This window comes from Aythya fuligula, chromosome 5 (assembly GCF_009819795.1).
Source record: "Aythya fuligula isolate bAytFul2 chromosome 5, bAytFul2.pri, whole genome shotgun sequence".
Classification (NCBI taxonomy): Eukaryota; Metazoa; Chordata; class Aves; order Anseriformes; family Anatidae; genus Aythya; species Aythya fuligula.
Window position 1 is genome coordinate 25,406,031 of NC_045563.1, and position 17,370 is coordinate 25,423,400.

The window sequence follows — 17,370 nt, forward strand, 5'->3', positions numbered from 1 at the left end:
GATTTTAGAATTTTTAAAGGAGATAGTGTATTTTAGTAAGGCAACAGAAAAGTCAGAATAGCAATGCTGATTAGGAAGAAGAATGAAGGTGATTTGAAAGTGAATGGCTATAGACAATATTAGAGGCTATTATTTAATATTCCTTTCCCTGGTGTATGAAAGGATGCCCGTGTGTTAATGGTGATTTACCTTAAATATTTTACCTTTGCAGCACAGAAAATGTTTCTTCCAATCTAGTATTTGTTACACAGCAAGCTGAATTATCAGAGTCATCTACAGCAATCCTTCCACGTATTCAGATGTTAACAGAGTAAGGCAGCCGTACACTTCACGTGAACAATATCCACAGCAATTACTGACTCATCTGCACTATTCATTTTGGAAGTTACCTTGTGAACAAAGCTGCAATTCTGAATCCTCCATCTGTTAAAGCTGCTGCTTTGACTACAAACTTAAAATTCATCTGAAATACACCGATTTTCCTCCTCCTTAAAATAAAGATCTTATTCTTTCCGAAGCCAGGTGCTAGGATGACCCTATATACAGCACTGAAGTGGTTAGAACTCTGTGTAGGTGTTGCTGTAATTTGATTGAGATACTTCTTCAGTTAGGATTAGAGTTGTGTATATGAAGTTTGAGAGCTTTTGTGATCAAGTATGTGGGAAATAGAAACAAGGCATTCCTTGAAATGCTGTATGAAGATACTGGTGCAGAAGTCCTTGAGATACAGTAAAAAGGAAGATGTGTACACTGATTACAGGAAACACAGACCAGCCTCTGTGAAGGGGAACAAAGTCAATGTAACACCTACAGAATATCTTACCAAGGAACAGTCATTTTCTCCAGAAATGTATTAGCAAATTTTTTTAATTCACAATCAAATTGCAAGGTGAGAATTTCCCTCTAGAGTATAGCAGAAGAAAAAGTAAGATACAAACATAAGAGTAACTGCTGTGGATCCACTAAATACATAACCGTCACTTACAAGGAATCTTTGTCAGAAGGCAGGATACAAAGTCTTCACATTCAGGTTGTTTAATTAGAACAAGTAATGATTACAATCATTAGAATAATACTATTTTTTCATGAGTACTTGAATGAGTTCCCTGCAGATCCCTCATGGCTGCATCATCTTCCAGGATGCAAGAATAAAAGTAGAGGCTCTCCAGCTCTAAATGCACATATTCTTAAGAACAGGGTATCCCAAGATGTACCCTTCTCTTGTCATGGGACCTGCAGTCCCTAGGGAACATTAGTGTGTTTGAGCAAATGTCGCAAGGTGTCAGTCAATCACCACAAGAAATATAGCGATAGTCAGGAAAAGAAACAAAACAGGCCTGGCTGTTTTGTGATTAAAACATGTTCTCCCTTCCTACTGACCTGTCTACTTTTCTTACCACCCAGACTCACATGATCCTGTGATGCAAGACATACAAACACGTTTCTGCTTCCACAGTTTCATTATCTTACAGGACCTGTAGGCACATTTCTGTTAGCACAGTAAAAAGGCACCAACCAACTTCTAGGTATAATGAAATTGACAGCAAGCTGGAGAATACAGTCTGCACGCACAACAGGAACAGAAGTTTTCAAGCTGTCAGAGGCACAGTGAAGGTCACTGTACCATACAAGAATTTCTTTCATCCTCAGACAAGCAAGCAAAGATGCTTTTCTGAAAAATGCTTAGCAAGCCATTTCTGAAGTGTTTTGGGAACTGCTCGACAGATGAAAGACTGACGTTTTCAACTCCCAAACTTGCTGTCTTCGTTGTACGTAGAAGTCATTTCTATGAGACATCCAAGATGTCCCAGTTATGTCACTCAAACTGAGTACTCATCTGAGTAAGGTTAGCTTAAAATCTTAACATGTAAGAAAGTGGTAAAGAAAACTGCTACAAGATGTAGCCAGTATTGAGTCACTAAGGCTAAAGACGTTGCAGTGGAAAGCAGAGTAGTGTTCAAGTTCAGAGGGTCTGGAAAGAAACACAAGTTAAGGCCCATCTGTCTTCCCTTTCAATTAGATTTTTTTCCTCTGACAGGTTATTGAAAAAAAAAAAAAAAAAGTTGTGTTCAGCTAGCCAAAAAACACTGACAGCAACAGAAAACTCAGACTGTGCATTACATGAGCCTGCCTGATCTAGACAGAAAAAAAAGGCCCATAAAAAATGGAGCTTTCTGTTTCCCAAGGAAATGATGACAGTCAGAACAAAACTGGAAAGTGCAACATGGAAGGAGAAGGGAACCAAGGTCAGCATCTGTGAAGGCTGATTTAGTTCCCCATAGTTGGCATAACCACAGCAGGCTTGGTAACAGTGGCATCTTCCTCTTTCCATTGAGAAATGATTGTTTTCAGCTGTGTGTAGAACTGCACTCCCTGGGAGAAAGGAGAGACACATGGGTCAGATGTTTGGCCTTAGGAATTCTTCAGATCTGCACCACAGATCTATCAAGCAGTTTTTGCTCTGTCTGCAAAGGTTTGAGTTTTCCTCTGTAGGAACAATTCCTGTCAGTCTGTTCCTTTCAACAGCTCCTTAAAGACTCTGGTCCTGTGAGAAAACTTGATTGACCATCTCCCCACTGCCATTTCTAACCTGATTTATCACAAATCAAGAGAGTACTCTGAATCCGCAAGTTACCTGTTTGCCATAGAAATTAGTGTCTCCTCTGAAAGAAGCACGAGAACCAGTGAAAGAGAACATGGGCAGAGGTACTGGGATTGGAACATTGACTCCCACCTAAAGCAAAGGAAAACAGCCATATTAATCACACGATAAAGAAGTAGCAGAGAGTCGGTGATTAGTCACTACAGCTGGATGGCTGATGGTGTAAACAACAACTGTAGGAACAAATCTAGCTTGAACATACCTGCCCCACATCTACTAAGTGAGAATATTTCCGAGCTGTGGCTCCATTGGTGGTGAAGATTGCAGTTCCGTTTCCATAGGGGTTATTGTTCACCATCTTAATTGCATCATCCAAAGTGTCTGCTTCCAGAACCACCAAGACAGGCCCAAAGATTTCCTCCTTGTAGCAAGTCATGTTTGGCTGCCAAGACAAACAGCAGAAAAAGCAGACTGTAGGAAACAGCATATAGTAAACACACATGCTGCTCATCCTCAGGATACTCCTAGGAACACCCATCACACTGCATTGCTGCAGGACATCCATCCTTCAGTCCTGCCTGCCATTCCACCATTTCCCCTGCCCTGCTATCTATGTAGTCCACTATAGAGGGCACCATTTGTAATTGCCAAAATGCTTTCTGCTTCTACTGCCTGCCTGATCTAAGTTAGGCCTTTGATCAAGGCTGATTAAAGCCAGGATTAATTCAGGATAGTTTACTCCTCTATAAGTCAGTGCCCAGGATTTGTGTCTCATAATTAGCAGTATTTGACAAATACAAAAGCACCAGTTAGAGTACTTTAATCATTAATAACTAACACAACAAACTACAAAACATTCATCTGATGAGTTTTCTGTGGCTACTGATAACCTTATTAGTGTATAAAAAAGTACAAATCAAAAAATCTCAGTGAAACTTTTACTATTGAATACCTAAATATTTACAATGCATCAAAGGAAAGTGAATTATTTTAAGATGCTTAATGAAAACAATTAAATTAAATTAGGAGATAGATTAAGAGCCTGAAATATATGATAGCACTTAATCCATAAAAACCTAATAAAAAGTACAACAGAAGAACTATCAAGATCAGGGCATTATCATGTAATCACTCACCAAAAGGACCAAAATTAATATTCCCCCCAGTAGCATCCATCTGTTGCACACCATGCACTATATTGAGAGGCTGTTTCAGTAAAACTGTGAATATATTCAATTATTCAAAGAGCTTTTGTACCTTGTCCCATAATTACTCTTGCAAAGACTTCCACAAATATTTAACTTCTGTTTCTACAAGTCCCTACATTGCAAATTGCAGGAATGTGTAATGGAAAAAGGAAAATTATGTTTGGCTGTTAGTCACGCTCTTTTTAGACATCTGCTGCTGGCCATTACTACAGAAAGTACACTGTGCTCGATGGATATTTAGTTTGACAGAGTACGAACTGCCCATATATTCTTTTAATTGGCTGCATTCCCATAAAGTTAAGATTATCAACTCTATTCAGTTTGTTCTGCTCCCCTGGATTCTTTCATCACCTCCACAACAGCATTACAATCAGCACTTCACTGGGACTGTGCAAAGGAAGGCTGAGCTATTTATGAGACTTCTGCTTGGTGATTCTTGATTGATTTTGGCTAACCCATTTGTCAAGTGACCCTGCAGTATACAGCATCAAGTGTTGGTTATATTACCTTGACATTGGCAAGGATTGTTGGTCCAACAAAATTGCCATTTTCATAGCCCTTCACTTTGATATTACGTCCATCCAGAAGAAGGCTTGCACCTTCTTTTACTCCTTTCTCAATCAGATGGCAAACACGTTCCTTAGCCTGGGGACTGATTAGAGGCCCTAGATCTGCTCCAGGCTGGTCTCCTGTAAAGAGGCAGAGACAAAAAAAATAAATTAATTCTTACAGCTTCCTCTTTATAGGTATGATGGAGGTAACTCCACTGGCAGAAAAAAAAAAAGAGATATCTGATGTTTCTGAGAAACAGAACAAAGATTTGAGGTGTTAATGAACTGAGGTAGTAGTCTGCAACTTGTAATCATAATCAAGAAAGAAGAGAAGGTATAAGCATACTTTTAGATCACCAGAATGCTAAAATTCAAAAACAGATCCTTCTTAGAAAGGAAAGTTTTCCTCTTTGCATGGCTTTATTGAAAATAAATGAAAGTCAGGATAATTATTCTAGAATTAACAACTAGTTTTTCTAAAGTGCTTGTTTCCATTTTTAGCTCTTATTGCATGCTTACTACAAATTGGAAGGATCTCTAAGACTGTCATATAAATGGTAGGTTTGTGTTCTACATACGACATAAGCTCAAAGTTCCAGTTAAAACAAAGCCAATCCTATAAACTGTGCATCACAGTTATATTGTCAAGCTTTCCTACAGATTCCTAACTCCAAGTCTAGGGCTTTGTCCCACTCCAGATAATGTGCTAGCTCCCATAACTACAGATCAAACTGATGGAGCTAGCAGCTTCAAGGGATAGATACACCACAGCATGGCAGATACACCAACCTAAAAAGCCACAGCTGTACAGAAGTGAAGTACCTAATAAGACATTATCTGAGCCTGTACCTGCATTTACGCGTAGATTTTTGGCTCTTTCCACCAGCTCTGGCAGCCATTTCTGTGCTTCTCCCACTAGAATTGCTGTAGACAGGGCCATGCAGCGTTGGCCAGCTGCTCCAAAAGCAGCTCCAACCAGCTGGTTCAAGGTGTTCTCTTTATTGGCATCAGGCATCACCACACCATGGTTCTTTGCCCCCTGAAATATAACACACATAAGGTCTCCCATCATTAACCACCCCTGCCCACTTCTTTTCTAGCTCTCTGGCAGTATCTTGATATAGTAGCTCTGATGGCTACCAGCAGGCTGGCGAGAAGTGCAGCCTCCACACTTAACTATCAGCAACAAAGTCAGCTTCTGCTGCTGACAGGTGTGTGCTGTTTCAACACGCATAGACAGAGGCAGTCTGTGTGCTGCCGTATGCTCCGTTCGGTGGCATTACCATGTTAGCCTGGACTCTCTTGCCATTCCGGGATCCTCTCTCATAGATGTACTCGCCAGCCTGATTAGATCCCACAAAGCTGATTGCTCTGATATCCGGATGGTCACAAATGAAATTCACAGCTTTAAATAGAAAATAATATATTACATATCGTGGTGCACAAACATTTCCCTCTGTCCCCATCCCCACATTGCTAAGTCTATGCATCTTACCAGAATTCTTGCCTCTGTTTCCTACATTTGAGTCACATTTCAGTGCTCATGGTGGCCTTTCCCAAGGTGCCCAAGTGATGTTGAAACAGAGTTACCATTGGTTATTTGTATCCTTGGGTTGTGAATTTAATTGATAAAAAAAAATTGATAAAAGATAATCTGTTTAGGAACTAAAATACTGGTGGCCACTGCATAGTCAGCGAGGCATTTAATTTTTGTTTAGTCTTCCTTGGTAAACACCAAGATGATTTATCGGCTTATTTCAGTTGACGCTTAGGTAGCTAAAGAGAATTTGAACACTTGCATACCTTGAAAATTCAGACACTAGCTCCCAAAATTCTTGCTACCGTATCTCCCAAAATATTTGACGCAACATGCTAGAGGATCTCCCTGTCACCCCATTTCCCTTCCATCAAGAGTTTTGAGGCATCTTTACAAACCTATCTATCAGCAGTAGGATCAGACACTCCAACTTGTTTTAGTACCTCCACTAAACATACACCACAACACTTGCATACTCCAGCCATCTCCCAGGCAGGCTATTATTACCTTCATGCTGTCCATGGATGATATTCAGGGTCCCGTCTGGGGCGCCGGCATCCTGAAACAGCTTGGCAAGGAACATGAGTGCTCCTGGTACACGCTCCGATGGTTTCATCAAGAACGTGTTCCCACAAACCATAGCCATGGGGAACATCCACAGAGGAATCATGGCTGGGAAATTGAACGGTGCAATGCCAGCGCACACACCCAGAGGCAGACGGTAGGTGTAAGTGTCCATGTCTTTAGTGATGGAGGGCATTGTCTCTCCCAGTATGAGGGATGTCACACTGCAAGCATGTTCCACCACCTCTGCAGCAGAAAGGGCAATATGCCACAGGGTGATCTGTTAATGGTCAGTCCCCAAACTCCCTTCTCACCACTGCCTTGACCCAAGTCTTCCTTCCAGCCTTTTCCCACAACTTAAAACTCATTGTGCTCCAGAAAATCCCTTTGCTCTGCCAAGTACTGTGAGCTCATTGTGAATGGATTCTCTCCTGAGTACATTATATGCCACTGTGATAGGAGCACAGACACAACAGCCCCAGTCAAAATACAGATGTGGTTTTAGTGTACCCACTGTGATTCAGTTGTAGCCATTTGAGAACAATCCCTTTACAGCAATTTGTATTCACTCCCAGGAAAAGGAAGGATCTAAAAATTGGAAGTGATTTAAGGAAGTTCCATCTAAGGGAACATTTCAGGTTAAGAGTTACAGTTGCCCTTTTTCTTTCAGAAGGAGGCTATGAAGGGCGCTACATGTACAGACACCTGGAGCAAACAGTTGCTCAGGAGACCTCCTCCCTTCCTAAGGGATCTGAAAGCCCCTTTTGTAACAGGAGGAGCCAGCAGCTTACGGAGGCCTCGGAACACATCTCCCTCAGCATCAGCCAGGGTCTTCCCTTGCTCAAAGGTGATGAGTTTTGAAATTTCTTTCTGAAAATGGAAAAAAAAGTTTACGAGTGTTACTGGAGAGCCTGACATGACATAGAGTGCAGGGTTAAGTTTACAGAGTGCTGAACATCAGCTGAACAGTCTGAGTAGACCCTGGGAAAGCCTGCATGGGCTGATTTGCTCTTTGTGGACAATAAGCCATTAAGTTGCACAGGCGATAGTTAAAAACAACAAGAACAAAAAACAACTGTAGGTTGACTTATACTCTATTGCTTTCACATGTTACAACAAGGACACAAAAATCTGTGGAATCCAAAAACATTTGAACATCCTTTTCCCACTTGTCTTTGTCAACTGGCACATTCTCCATCCAGGCTGAAAGTCCCTCCTGTGTTTTTTTGGTAAAAGGAACAAATGCAGAATAATACTCCTGAAGAAGCACTGCTTCTGTGCCCACATCTGCCTGGAAAGTGCTTTGCCTCACCTCTAAATGAGGGTGACTCTGTCAGCTCAATTATGGTAGCAAGACCTCATCAAGAATTCAGTTAAAGCCTGAGTCTCTCAGTTTCATTCACCAAGTCAGCTACAAGGCATTCAGCAAGTCATCACACACAGATGTAGTATCTCACCAGATTGTCTTTGATGAGCTGTTGGTAACGCAGGAAGATTTGCTGGCGACTCAAGACAGATGTTTCTGACCAGTTCCAAAAAGCCTTTTTGCAAGAAGCCACAGCTGCCTCCATCTCACTGGGTGTAGCTTTCGGTACGCGAGCAACCACCTCGTTGGTGGCCTGATGGAAAAGAACAAATTGCATCAAAACTCCACTTTTTCCAGCTGTGCCTGACAACCATTCAACAGTACCTTACACCACATGCTTAATATCCTTATTCTAAAAGGAGATATACTTCTCAGGGGGAAGGAGAAAGATTCCTTCCCTGGAACAGGCAAAAGGCCTGGGCTACAACAGGAATTCTATGTATCTCCTCATTCTGAAAACCTGCCCTCTCACATCTCAGAATAGACATGCAGAAAGCTGTAAATGCAGTGCTGGCTTCCAAGTTGGAGTTGAATTGACTTGTCTGATATATTTTTCAGCTTTTAGAGAGCATAGGATAGGTTTCTGTGGCCTACAGTCTTTTCCCTCTGTATCGTCTTGGCTCATTTGCTCTTGCGCATTAAACAAAGCAAGGTTGCTTTGCAAAGAGCAGCACGTGATTGTGCAATTGACACTGATCTTAGTTTACCTAGGTCACTAGGCTGAAAAAAAGATCTTTATGAGTAACCTTAGTGCTATAGTATTTTAGCTTTTAAGGCTTGTCTTTGTTGGTTTGACCTCCTTCTCATGCACACTTAAAAATTAAGTCTGCTTTGACATGACAAAACCATCAGGTAGGTCACTAAGAGAGAAACTACTTAGGAAAAAAGAACACTGGTTGCCCCAGTGACCAAATGAGCTTCAGGAACACAGCTTGCTGCCCGTAACACTTCCACAAAGCACATCAAAATAGGTCTTTATGGAGAAGTTTTAAAAACTGCTGTCCAAATGCTTACTGCAAGGGTCAGGATTCTGGGCCCTTTGGTGCAGGACTCAGGCAAGTGCAAGTGCTACTCATCTAAGCTCATTTTGCACTGCACAGCATCCAGCCTCTAAATCCACAGTGAATATCACGGCACAGAGGTGGAAATTTTCTCAAAGGAGAGAAGCTTCAGCTGCCAAGATTTTTACCTAGGACTGAGAGTGAAATCGATCTCTATCAGGACTTTACATGCAGCTGGCATCAAACCGTATCAGGTTGCACACATACGGGGTGAAAGGAAGCCGCCTGAAGTTCTGACATACTAATCACAGAGCCTTTCCATGAGCAAAATACAGTAAGCAGGGTTTAAGCTTCCTCTTCAGAGATCAGGGTTTTACTACACAGGGGAGATAAAGAAGGTCATCACTTTCCTAAGACTGACATTTCATGCGAAGAGGAAACTGAGAAGCAATTACACGGTGCTAAATCCATCTTAAGCTCCAAGACTAAGCTTTCTCAAGACAGACATATACTTTCCCCTTTCGCCAGACGATTCAATGGAAGCACAGACCCTTGCTGCACAGCGATCGTTAGTATATAAGCAGCGGCTGCTTCACTCACTGGGTTGTGGATATCGATCCATTCTGTAGTTTTGGATTCAACAAACTTCCCATCGATGAACAGTTTGGTTGTTGGCTGTGGAGGACAAAACGCAGGCCAGTGAGTGATCTTTGTCTCAAGGTGCCCACGTGCCAATGTGTCTCCTTACATGTAGGTCTTCACTTACCATTAAGCCTCATTTTTCCCCCACTTTCAAGCAAAATGGCTAAAGTTCTTTCAAAAACCAGTACAGAAAAAGTACATTGCTACTTATGTTCAGAGCTGTTTCGATCTATTTAAACACTATGTTACTAAGAAAATTAAAAAACTGCAATTCATAAATGTTTAGAAAAAAAACAGTTAATAATTCACTTTGTGAGGATTCCACCCACCCGGTACACACTGTACTACGTTCCTTTCCCATCAAACCACTAAGCGGGTTCATCTTTCAACCTCATAGCTGCAGGCACTAAGTTGGCCTTTCCCTGCCCCCCTGTGGTTCTGCAGCTGTGGGCAAGGAACCTGTGGGTGCTGAGTTCACAGCGATCGTCCTGGCAGGCAGCACGGAGGGAGGGCACGACTTCCCAACTCACATGCAGGGGAGAGGAAAAGGAAGGTTTGGGGTAAGGGAGGGGGAATGAGAGGGTTGGGATGCTATTCGTGGTGTAATGAAGGGAGATCAGGGGAAGAATTCGGAAGGTAAATGGGGCTGGCTTGGACAAGTGCTGGCAGTGAAAGGGGATGAGCGGGAAGCAAAAGGGCTGCGAGAAGCTGACAAAGTGGGACTGAGGTGAGAGCTGTAGCGAGGCTGGTAAGGGATAAGCAGGGCGGTAACAGCAGGGCAGCGGGTGGGAAGAAAATCCCACTGCAGGTGGTTACGGGGGTGGCTGCGCCTGGAGGAGCCGGGCAGGGCTGCGCTGAGCAGAGCACAAACCCCGCAGGGGAGCTCGGGCACCCCAGCACCCGGCTGCCAGGCGAGGCCCCGAGCCCAACACCTCCTCGCAGCGCAATTCCTGCAATTTCGGTTATTGGGAAGGAGCAGGAGCCCCCCCCACGCCCCACACCCCCCCGGGCACTCACCACAGCGGACGAGGAGGAGGCGGCGGCTGAGGCGACCCACGGCGCCCCGGCTCTCCGCGGCAGCTGCCAACACACAGACACGGCGCGGTCACGGCCAGCTCCGCACCCCCTCCCCAGCTCCCCCCCCACAACCCCGAGGCCCCCTCAGGCTCCCGGAGCCGCCCCCGCGGTCCCAGTCCCGGTCCCGGTCCCGGCCCCTCACCCCCAGCGCCAGGCGCCGCCGCCCGCCCCAAGCCCCCCGCGCTGCTGCCGCCGCCGCCGCCGCCATGCCGGCCGAGGGTCCCTGCTCGCCCCCCACCCCTCCGCGGCGCCCCCTGGCCCCGCCCCCTGCCCTCCCATTGGCCCGCCGGGCAGAGGCCACGCCCTCTCCCCGCCCCTCCTCCTCCACCGCCCCCCGCTCCGGGCCGCTGATTGGCCGCGGGGGCGAAGGCGGGATTTTTATCCCCCCTCCCCTCCCCTCACTCCCCTCTTGGCTGTGCTCACGTGACGCGGCAAGATGGCGGCTGCCGCGGACGGTAAGGCGCGGGGCGGGGGGTGGCGGGCGCGGGCTCCCCCTCAGCGCTCCCCCCTCACCGCCGTCTCTTGCAGGCGCCGACCTGGAGGCCTCGCTGCTGAGCTTCGAGAAGCTGGACCGGGCCTCCCCGGACCTGTGGCCCGAGCAGCGTGAGTTTTGGGGGGCTGTGGAGGATTTGGGGTTGTGGGGAGCCCTGCCCGCCCCGCTGACGGCCGCTCTCTGTCTTGCAGTGCCGGGAGTCGCCGAGTTCGCCGCCTCCTTCAAAAGTGTAAGCCGCCCGCTCCGGGTCTCCTCTGCTGCTGCCCGCCTCCTGGCCGAGCCTCCCCTCTGGAGCCTGGTTTGGAAGGAAGGGCTTTAAGCCTTAGGGAAGTCTCCTCTGGGTCCTCTCCTTGGTTTGTGGGTGTTACTGCCCTGCTTTAACCCCTAAAACGTCCAGGGGAAGGTAGAAAACAAGGTTAAGCGTTAAACTATCCCCACAGAGCTCCTGGAACCCTCATCTTTCCTGTCAGTTAAACTGGCCTTAACTTCTAGGTCAGACTTTCTTGTATGTTCCCAAAGATGCCCTGGTCTGAGCACGGTCTGTTTTCTGCTTCTTCTTTTTCTCTTCCAAACCAGCCTATTACGAGTTCTCCTCCCAAATGGATGGCTGAGCTGGAAAACGACGATATAGATATGTTAAAGGGTGAGTATGGGTGCTGGGGGGAGTAGGGTTGTCAAAGCAGGTGGGAATTCGGTCCTTACCAAAAAGAAGGGTTGAAGGGCTTGCTTCTGAACCCTTCCGGAGGTGTAGGGATCCTTCTGTGCTGCTCAACTTTTCTTTCAGAGTTTTTGTCCTGGATGCCTAACAGTTCGTGCTTTTATTATTTTTAGTTTTAATTTCATTATCCCATTAATTTACTTCACTTCTGAAAGCAAGAAACTCCTATCAGTGAGCCCTGTGGCCTCTGATCTCTAGCCCTTATATTTGCAGAATCTCCAGCTGAAGATGCTATCTTGTCAGTTACCTCAATTTTTTGTTACTTCTGTCATCTCCAGGAAAATATCCTTGCATCAAAGGCTGTCTGTTTTCTTCAAAACAAGCAAGAAAGAAATAGTTAAACCTGTGTAACATTATATGTTATGTTTCAGCTACTTCTCTTACTAATAATTTACTATAGAAATACAGTAGGTGTCTCCTGTTGTTGAGAAGAGGCATGAGGGTGTTTTTTTTTGGTAGACCTCAAATGATTAAGCTTGGTGAGCAGCTGAGATTTGTTGAGTGGCTTGTTGAATTGATGATATGTGAGTGTGTTTTCACTGTTGTACCTGAGATCTCCAGTAGAATGGTTGTTCGTAAGGCTGTATGAAAAGCTACAGAAAGGCTAGCTAGCATATGGATTTCCAGTGTATTACAGGCATTTGTAGTAATCTTCCTTGAGCTTGCTCTTCTTTCTCATATGAATTCCAGCTGAATTGTTCTGTGATAGAAGTAGGACAAATTGCTTTTTATATGGCTATAACTTTTTGCTGGTTCTCATGTCTGAGTTGTAAGGATTAAAGAACACAGTCTGTGCGGTTCAAACAAATTGTAGAAAGTATTATTTGAATGCTCTGTGAAATAGTGAACATATAAACTGCCAAACTAGAGGTCTGTAAACAAGCCAGAGGTCTATAGACAGTGTTAAAAATTGTGGTTTTCTCTCTTTTTAGAGTTGGGGAGCCTCACTACAGCTAACCTGATGGAGAAGGTTCGTGGCCTGCAGAACTTGGCTTACCAGCTGGGGTTGGATGAATGTAAGTTCTATGCATGGATGTGACCGACTCTGTTGCAAATCTTCCCATTAAAACATCTGTTTGTGGTGCACCTCTAGTTGGAAAAGGGTTGACAGATTTGGCAAATATCTCACAGTTGTGGAGGTACAGTAGGAGATCTGATGGGAAAGTGTGCTACCCTGAACAAGTCTACCCTGGGTGCAGTGAAGCCTAATGGGGTGCATTTAGAATTTCTTATCTTTGGGTTTTGACTTCTAGTTTGAATGTTAAGGTCTAGTAATGTGATAAGATAACACAGTAATTTGTGACCTTCAGAAACAGGGAGGGGGCACCTGCACAACAGAATGCCTACTGCTCCAGCTTACAGTCTACCTGTGTGGGGGAAAATATCTTAGCAGGAATTACCAGATATCACTTTGACTTACATTTGACTTAAATAAATCAGGTAACTTTCCTTCAGTTCCTGTACAGGTGCTGAAGGTATTTCTCTGAATATTTGTAGCATTACTTTTGTGAATCTTTGTGTAATGCCTACACCTTGAAAATGGTGTGTAGGATTTTGCTAGCAATTAGTGCTCATGCTTCCTGTTTCTGTACTTGCTGTATTTTTTTTATAGTCGGCTGTAGCAGGAGGTGCTGTCGCTGCATTCTAAAATTGACTTTCATCCCACTTAACCAACAACCATTTTTTATCAATTTTTTTGAAGCTGCTGCTTTCATAATCACATTTAGAACTGATGTTAACAGGTTGATCCAGCTTTGAAGATTTCAAGGGGATTGTGCTTCCTTTAAGCACTACCTGTGCATATTGACACATTTAACTTTCTTTGCTTAATTTTGGCCTTTCATAGACTTTAGCTGCAGTTACTCTTGTTCTATGCACAGAGCTTTGAAAGCTTACCAACTGTAAGCCTAGAATGCTTTGATGCTTTCTTATCAACAGGTCATTAAGACTGAACACACTCCATGCACTTAAAAGTTTATTTTACTTTCAGTGCTAATATCTTCTGAGATTGTAAGAAGCATTTAGGGGCGTAGAAGTTATACTTTAATGATGGAAATCTTAGTCAAATACAAAGACTGGGTGATTGGCTCTCCTAGTTAAGCTGTAGGCTTACACATCAAAGAGCTTTGCTATACTAAATGGAGTTTAAGCAGAGTATAAGTTACATTAAGTGCACAAAGCTTAGAAATTTTTATGTTGCATTTATTTTTACTGAGAACAAATAAATACGAAAAGACCAAGTGAGGAAAAAACGTTTGAGATCTGAGATTTAAAACTGTTAGTCTATGGTAACTGAATTCCTGAATTTTTAAGGCTTATGAACGCTCTTTTTGTGTTTGTAACATAGTTAGTTGTCAATGAAGTCTACTTTCCTTTAACCTGTAATATACATAATGCTTTGTAAGTCATAACATACGTTCATCTTAGGAAAATTTTCACAGAAAATGAAGTACTGAGTTTGAACAGGGCCTCTCAGGACCATTTTTTCCAATACTGTCTTTAAGTTTTCTCTTGCAGATTTAGGTAAGTGAGAAAACAAGAAGAAATGTACAAAAGGTTCATTTATTAAAGTTAAGAGACTTGTGGTTTTGGTCCAGAGGTACATGATTTGATTATACCTTTGTACATTTAAATGCATTACTCCACGTTTTATGTGGCTGATCATTGAAACTGCTTATCGAAAACAGGATTAAAAAAACATGCTGACCCATCTCCTCTAGATGGCAGCATGAAGCTTCTCATAGAATTCTTGATACTTTTTAAAATGTACAGTTTCAGTCATGATTTGAAGCTTCTTTTTCCCAAGACATGTTTCTGTGACACATTTCCTGTTGTAGTTATGTCATGAAGTCTGTTACTGAATCAGTTCACAGCACCCTTCTTGTAAATTTGTATTGTAGTTCATGAGGCAAAGTGACATGTGGGACTGGGTACCTCTTCAAAAGCTTTCTTTATCAAGGCAGTATTCTGATGTTAAAATTGAGATCTGAGCAGTGAATTTAACAAGATACAGTTTTAAATTAATAATTATATGCCTTTTTTCTTAAATTCTGATGAACTGCCTTAGTATTTTGCCGGGGATCAGTGGAAGGCTGATATACTCCTAATCATTTGGGTTATTCTACACATTCTTTAAAAATACTAGCACAGGCTTTTCAGTCTTTGGGAGCATCTTGAGTGGTGCAGCAGTTACTGGCAGTGAACATTACTGTCCACAGAACTATTTGGCAAGATATTTTAAAAATACAGGATGCAAGTTATCAGGATCTGATGACATAGAGTTAACTCAGAAGAATGTTATAATGTCTACCTGCGCTGTCAAGAATGTTTTCATTTGTGACATAACTCTATAAGCTATATTTCTAGATAAATACAGGAAAAAAAACAACTATATTGCATGCTTTGTCCATCTCTACTGCATTTGTCTAGGAATGGCTGAATACTACATGGATTCCACATTCTTATATGTAGTACCATTTGTCCCTAGCTTTTTGGCCATGAATTTCTGTGTCTCTTTTGCTTTCCTGTGCATCTCACAAATGTATGCTCTTTGTAACTAACTTTCCTCCTCTTTTTCCTATAGGCTTACCTTTACTTTCTATAACCCTGGCTATTTTGTTGAATGCCCCATGGTTTCTGTGAATTGAATTAAATTGTTAACATGACTTGGTTTCTCAATTGGGTGAAACTGAATAGACTTGCCATGCTTTGATTGTAACACTAAGTTCATCAAACAGCAACTAGAAACTTCAGAGGTGACCTTTTAATGTCAGAGGTCTTTGGATGCAGCGAATGTCATTTGAACTGGGATAATGCTAACAGAGCTTCCTGCAGTATTTTTTATGGGCATTTCAGCAGCTGAGCATCTTGCCCTCTGTTAAGATTCTGTGCAGTGTGGCATGCATCTGGACTACACTAGCTTTATTTGATAACACAACAGTATCAGAGTTAGGGATGATAATGTCACAATTTGAGAGAGATGTTTGCCACCTGAAATGGTTATGCAGTATTTGGTAATGCCGGTTCCCTCCCCCTCCTCTGAGGGAACAGTGACTTCTCTCTGAATAAGGCAGCTCTTGATCCTTCCAGCTGTTTATCCAATTCCTCCAGCTTCAGTAGTACCTAATAGATTGAGTTCATACTTGTGCAAAATCAATTGCTGACTTGGCTTTTTTCTTCATAGCTTAAAAGGTTTATGTTTGGCAGATACCTTGTAACTATCCTAAGTTTGTTTTAAACAAATAAATGATGAGTGAGCATGTGTTTTGTCAGTTTCTGACTGAATGATCTCCCAAACATTGATTTCCCTTTTACTAAGATACAGGCCATTAAACTACCTATTAAAGACGGACTGATCTTCCATAACTCAGCGCTTATTTGCACCACAGAATAATACAGAACCACAGAACCATAGTTTTCTTAATTTTTTTTTTGTTGTTGCTGTTTTGCCAAACTTTGGAACAAACCAATTTGTGAAAGGATAAAGTAGGTAGGATGGAGAATCAGAGAAAGCAGTGCATCTCTGAAGGAATGTGGCTGTCCACAGACTTCTGGAAAGCCCTGGTATGAATTTCCAATGTCTTTGGGTACCACTTGCTAGACTAGTTCAGAAGTTCTGTAGTGTGTATATATGCCCAGTATCACAACCATGCTTCCTGTTTATAAAATCTCACTGATGCTAGAACATTTATCAGGCTGCTGTGCTGTCATAGTATAGCTTCAGCAATGAAGTTCATTAGTATAAGACTTCCTGAAAAGCCTGGTCTTTTAAAGGCCTGATGTATTTGGGAAGGGGAAATAATGGTGCTTGTATGCAGCATCTGTCTTAAACATTAGAAAATCTGGCATAACTAACAGCACAAACATGAATGCCTCTTACAATTTCCTTACCAGCAGTGTTAGTCTACTCTTCTATATTAGATTATGTTTTTATTTGGAATTGAAGCTGTTCGTGCTCTTCTTCCTGTAAGATAAGGAATGTAAGAGACTATATTTTTCAATGTCAAATCCTCACACTTCAAGAGCAGCGAGACATATATATGTATAAATAAATATAAATATTCAGCCAAGTGTCCCCCATAGGTTTGTGTGCCATGGTTTTCACTGAGCTCTATCAACTTTGCTTCTATTTTCTTTTGTGCAATGCCTGTTTATTTTCCATACATGTTCAGCATGTGTAAGCAAATTGGGTAGCTTGTGTACAGTGGAAGAGCTGCTTGATGCTGGCTGTCAGGGGTCCAGGAATTACACCTGGCTGCTGTGGGGGATGTCAGTCAGGATTAGTGATAAGCAGCCTGGGGGTTTTTAGCATGGAGGTGGACAACTGGTGCAGTATGTGAAAAAGGTGTGTGAAACTGATGAATGCAGAAGAAGTGGGAATGGGGAACAACTCCTCACTTTTTCTCAAAGTATGGGAGCCAGAGAGAACAAAATGTCAGGATAAAATCACTGTCTGGTGTAGTCAAGAGCTCATTGCCTCTGAAGGTTGTGTGCCCAGAGTTATCTTATTCAATAAGTGAGACAGATTATTGGATGATAAATCCATCAGGAGTGTCTGACCACAGAGAGGTCACCAGTGGCTTAGATAGAAATCTGGGAGATGTAAAAAGCT

The 17,370-nt window shown here is 42.9% G+C and overlaps 2 protein-coding genes across 2 annotated transcripts in view; one reads left to right on the top strand and one right to left on the bottom strand.

Annotated features, from left to right (window-relative positions):
* Positions 1 to 849: 849 nt before the first annotated feature.
* ALDH6A1 (aldehyde dehydrogenase 6 family member A1) lies at positions 850 to 10,756 on the bottom strand. Its single transcript, XM_032187971.1, has 12 exons — positions 10,691 to 10,756; positions 10,489 to 10,551; positions 9,430 to 9,504; positions 7,920 to 8,081; positions 7,254 to 7,332; positions 6,406 to 6,708; positions 5,645 to 5,766; positions 5,211 to 5,400; positions 4,318 to 4,499; positions 2,865 to 3,044; positions 2,636 to 2,734; positions 850 to 2,373 (listed from the first exon to the last, which is right to left on the bottom strand). Exons 1-12 carry the CDS (start codon positions 10,754 to 10,756, stop codon positions 2,269 to 2,271), a joined length of 1,626 nt encoding a protein of 541 aa, XP_032043862.1. The 3' UTR covers positions 850 to 2,268.
* A 191-nt stretch (positions 10,757 to 10,947) lies between these two features.
* The window catches only part of LIN52 (lin-52 DREAM MuvB core complex component), a 40,419-nt gene continuing 33,996 nt past the window's right edge, over positions 10,948 to 17,370 (top strand). Inside the window, exons 1-5 of the mRNA XM_032188245.1 lie at positions 10,948 to 11,003; positions 11,077 to 11,151; positions 11,233 to 11,270; positions 11,618 to 11,684; positions 12,692 to 12,775. Coding sequence (XP_032044136.1) covers positions 10,985 to 11,003; positions 11,077 to 11,151; positions 11,233 to 11,270; positions 11,618 to 11,684; positions 12,692 to 12,775 — 283 coding nt within the window. The 5' untranslated portion in view covers positions 10,948 to 10,984. The remainder of the gene's footprint in view (positions 11,004 to 11,076; positions 11,152 to 11,232; positions 11,271 to 11,617; positions 11,685 to 12,691; positions 12,776 to 17,370) is intronic.

Coding starts and splice junctions, on each gene's coding strand:
- ALDH6A1 (XM_032187971.1), bottom strand. CDS start 10,756: ATGGCGGCGGCGGCGGCGGCAGCAGCGCGGGGGGCTTGGGGCGGGCGG. Junction 2,735..2,864: donor ACTTAGTAGATGTGGGGCAG/GTATGTTCAAGC, acceptor CCTTTGCTTTAG/GTGGGAGTCAATGTTCCAAT. Junction 2,374..2,635: donor CTAATTTCTATGGCAAACAG/GTAACTTGCGGA, acceptor CCTTTCTCCCAG/GGAGTGCAGTTCTACACACA.